The 3,211-nt window shown below is 43.3% G+C and overlaps 1 protein-coding gene across 7 annotated transcripts in view; it reads left to right on the forward strand.

Moving 5' to 3' along the window:
• The first annotated feature begins 800 nt into the window (after positions 1–800).
• LOC128879650 (proton-associated sugar transporter A) overlaps positions 801–3,211 on the forward strand; it is an 8,027-nt gene continuing 5,616 nt past the window's right edge. Inside the window, exons 1-3 of one of the 7 annotated variants that reach the window (XM_054128986.1) lie at positions 801–1,068; positions 2,058–2,450; positions 2,686–2,948. In XM_054128986.1, coding sequence (XP_053984961.1) covers positions 2,251–2,450; positions 2,686–2,948 — 463 coding nt within the window. In that variant the 5' untranslated portion in view covers positions 801–1,068; positions 2,058–2,250. The remainder of the gene's footprint in view (positions 1,069–2,057; positions 2,451–2,685; positions 2,949–3,211) is intronic. The other 6 variants (XM_054128985.1, XM_054128989.1, XM_054128988.1 and 3 more) reach the window with 6 other exon arrangements.

The following is a 3,211-nucleotide window of genomic DNA, read 5'->3' on the forward strand; positions in this document are numbered from 1 at the left end:
AAATTCCATCGTATTTGTATTCCTAAGAATATAGTATTGATTATATGTAGTAGTATATAGGATTATATTATATATTATACTTGGTGCTAATCTAGTATTATCAATCCTATCGTATTCGTATTCCTAAAAATAGTATCGGTAAGAGCCTCATAAGGGAACGTGACTTTTTTGAGAAATCATATTACACTGTCGCGAGCATATCGAGCCGTCGCATTAGCCGGCAACGAAGTCCTACAAAGTAGGTCTTGTTGCGTATGTGGCCTTGCTTGGAGCTTCGCCTTAGTAAGAGCTTACGATAGCAATACGCACCGATAACTCATTGCCAAAGAACCAAGTCTACCTCCAAGAGACTTCACACCTTCAACGACGAAATTTCCTCTTCTGTGTTTCATTGCATGCCATTAAACAGAAAATTAGCGATAACAGAAATGTATTAGCAGGATCTACACCCCCAAAACTATATATATATATTTTACAGTACAGCATATGTGCATAGATCCATTATGGTCCTCATGAGCCCAAATCTGCAGGCTTCTGTGGTCCATTACGACTCCATCACGAAGAAGAAGTGGTACCTTCTGTACTTTCCAGACGTGGAACCCCCAGATTTTCAAAATTCCCTCGATAAAAGAAAAGTCTTAAAGTTGTACAAAATATTAGGAACAAAGTGGCGCCTATATAATTCGATAAACGTATAGTAGACGTTTAAGTGCGCAGTGGTTGAATTTCGCTGAGAAATCGGCGCGAACTTTCCAGACAATCCAATTCTGCAGGGTAGGAGCGACAAGGGGGCCATGCCATCCCTCGACGAACGTCACTGGTGCTTCCGTCTTGGCCGGCAGCTTGCGGGAACCACCAGTCGGGTTTCGTATCTCGCCGGCGATGCACACCACCCTCAACCCTTGGTGAAAAGTATCCCTTTCCTCGACTGATCGACCAGTTCGCGATGGATGGCCAACGCGCGCTCCTCTGACGCCCACCGCAGTTGGACAGTGATTGCTTTGTGAATACTTTGTGATTACCTCGGTAATAACCGCTCGCTCGACGGCTGAGAATCCCAGTGGTTGTGTAAGGAAACGAAATAATAATTTCAAGGGAAGCTCGCTCGCGTGGACGAAGATTCAAACCAGCTGATATATTCAGAAGAATTTTATTTTCTTTTTTCCTTTTATTTTCAAAAGATCTTTATTTTTCATTTTTATGTACACTGGAATCATTGCTTTTCGATCGAAATGAATTCACCTGTGTATAATTCAATATACAGTCAGTCTCGTGAACATGAAAAGAAGTTTACAAAGAAGTTTGTCTAAATTAAATAATAGATTCGACGTTTTCAAATTAATGTTTCGTTATAGACGTGTACATAAACTTAACACTTGTGAATGTAATGAAAGATTTATTTGGTAACATTAAACCTACCCGTTTAGTTTAGACAAGTTCCTTCGATAAACTCAGAATATTTCCGGTAGGAATATTTGTGGGACTGACTGTAATTGCATTGTCAGACTCCTATTATCGATACAGTAATGTCTCGTTAAGCGCACAAGCTCGGGACTGACCTTGTGCGACTAACGTGGACATCGTATGTTCTTTGATGTTTGCCGACGAGCTTCAAACGTAAAGAAGGACAGCGAATAAAGACGATGAAACTTTTTTTATTATTAATTTTTTTTATTGTCAAACCTTTACCATCATATTCCTGACACTTTTCTGATTAAAATGAGACCAAACACGATATAATTCGGATGATATTTACCATGCATCTATTTTTAGTTAGTGTTCTACGATATACAGGGTGTCCCAAAAATGTTGGAGGTTTTTGAAAGGGTTGAGGCTTCGAGGCTGGGGCTTCTTTAAGGAAAAAGTTTGTGTCAAATCACTCCCCTGAACCACCCCTTTCAAAGACCTCCAACATTTTTGGGACACCCTGTATAATACATAATAAATCATTACAAGTAAACATGTTGCGAGTTACGTCGTGTTTGGACTCATTTTAATCAGTAAAATGTCAGGAATACGATGGTAAAAGATGGCTGAATTCTGTGCACTTATCGTAGACAAATTTGTGCGCTTAACAAGACATTACTGTACCCATTGACACGGATTACACAACCCTTGGTTCTCAGCGAGCTGGTGGAGTGTATCTCGCGTTTAAACTCACGGTACCGAGGTGTGCGGTAGCAGAGTCGTCCTGGCGCGATGAGATCGAGGACTTTCGACTGAGCCAGGGTAGAAACTATTGGCAAAGCCATGGTGGACAAACTGCACGAGTACGAGGGCTTCGCAGGCAGGGTCCACGATGTCCGTGACAAGATCAAGGAGAGGTGGGAGGTCTGGAAGGAGTGGAAACAAGGGATACCCACGGACCAGGGTATCGAAGGCTTCTTGAATCATCTTCGAGGTCCTCCGAAGTTGGAGAGGACGTTGGACGATTACGCTCATGTCTACAGGTACTGGTGTCGCTCGCCCTCTTGGCGCTGACAATCTCAACTCTTTGCACTCGAGATGCTTTCTTAGCATTCTATTTCCACGAATGTTAAGCTTAATAACCTTTACCTAATCATTTTATCGATGCTTCGAGTTCCGAAGAAGTTAAAAACCTGCATTATTAGTAGAGTCACCTCTCGATTGCAAAGGGTCAAGACAGGAATTGGAATCGTCATCAGGAACCGAATCCATTTTCAGGAAGAAGACACGAGGAGAACTGGTCCGTGTGTCCGCAGCGGTGATGGGAATAGAGTTCTCATATGCGGCCGAGACAGCATTCGTTTCACCTACCCTCTTAAAGATAGGGGTGGATCATCAGCACATGACGCTCGTTTGGGCACTGAGTCCTCTCATTGGGTTCTTCGTCACGCCCATTCTGGGAAGCTTGAGCGACAGGTGCAGGCTGAAGTACGGAAGGAGGAGACCCTTCATCATGCTACTGGCCATCGGGGTGTTAATAGGTGAGGGAAGGACGGTTTTTCTCTGTATGTATTTACTTACAGTCAGTCTCAAATATGATGGTGGTCCTTGAAAGTTCGGAGGATTTGAAACAACTTTTTCCTTTGCGAAAATATCGTCCGAGGCTTCGTTAAAGAGATATTAATAGAAAACCCCGTTGCGGGTGGAGCAGCCCCGGTGCGTAGGCTACCCGCTAGGCGGCCGCGCTCTGATGAGTCGTTGATATCTCCTTAACGAAGCCTCGGACAACATTTTCGCTGAGGAA

This window comes from Hylaeus volcanicus, chromosome 7, assembly GCF_026283585.1.
Source record: "Hylaeus volcanicus isolate JK05 chromosome 7, UHH_iyHylVolc1.0_haploid, whole genome shotgun sequence".
Classification (NCBI taxonomy): domain Eukaryota; kingdom Metazoa; phylum Arthropoda; class Insecta; order Hymenoptera; family Colletidae; genus Hylaeus; species Hylaeus volcanicus.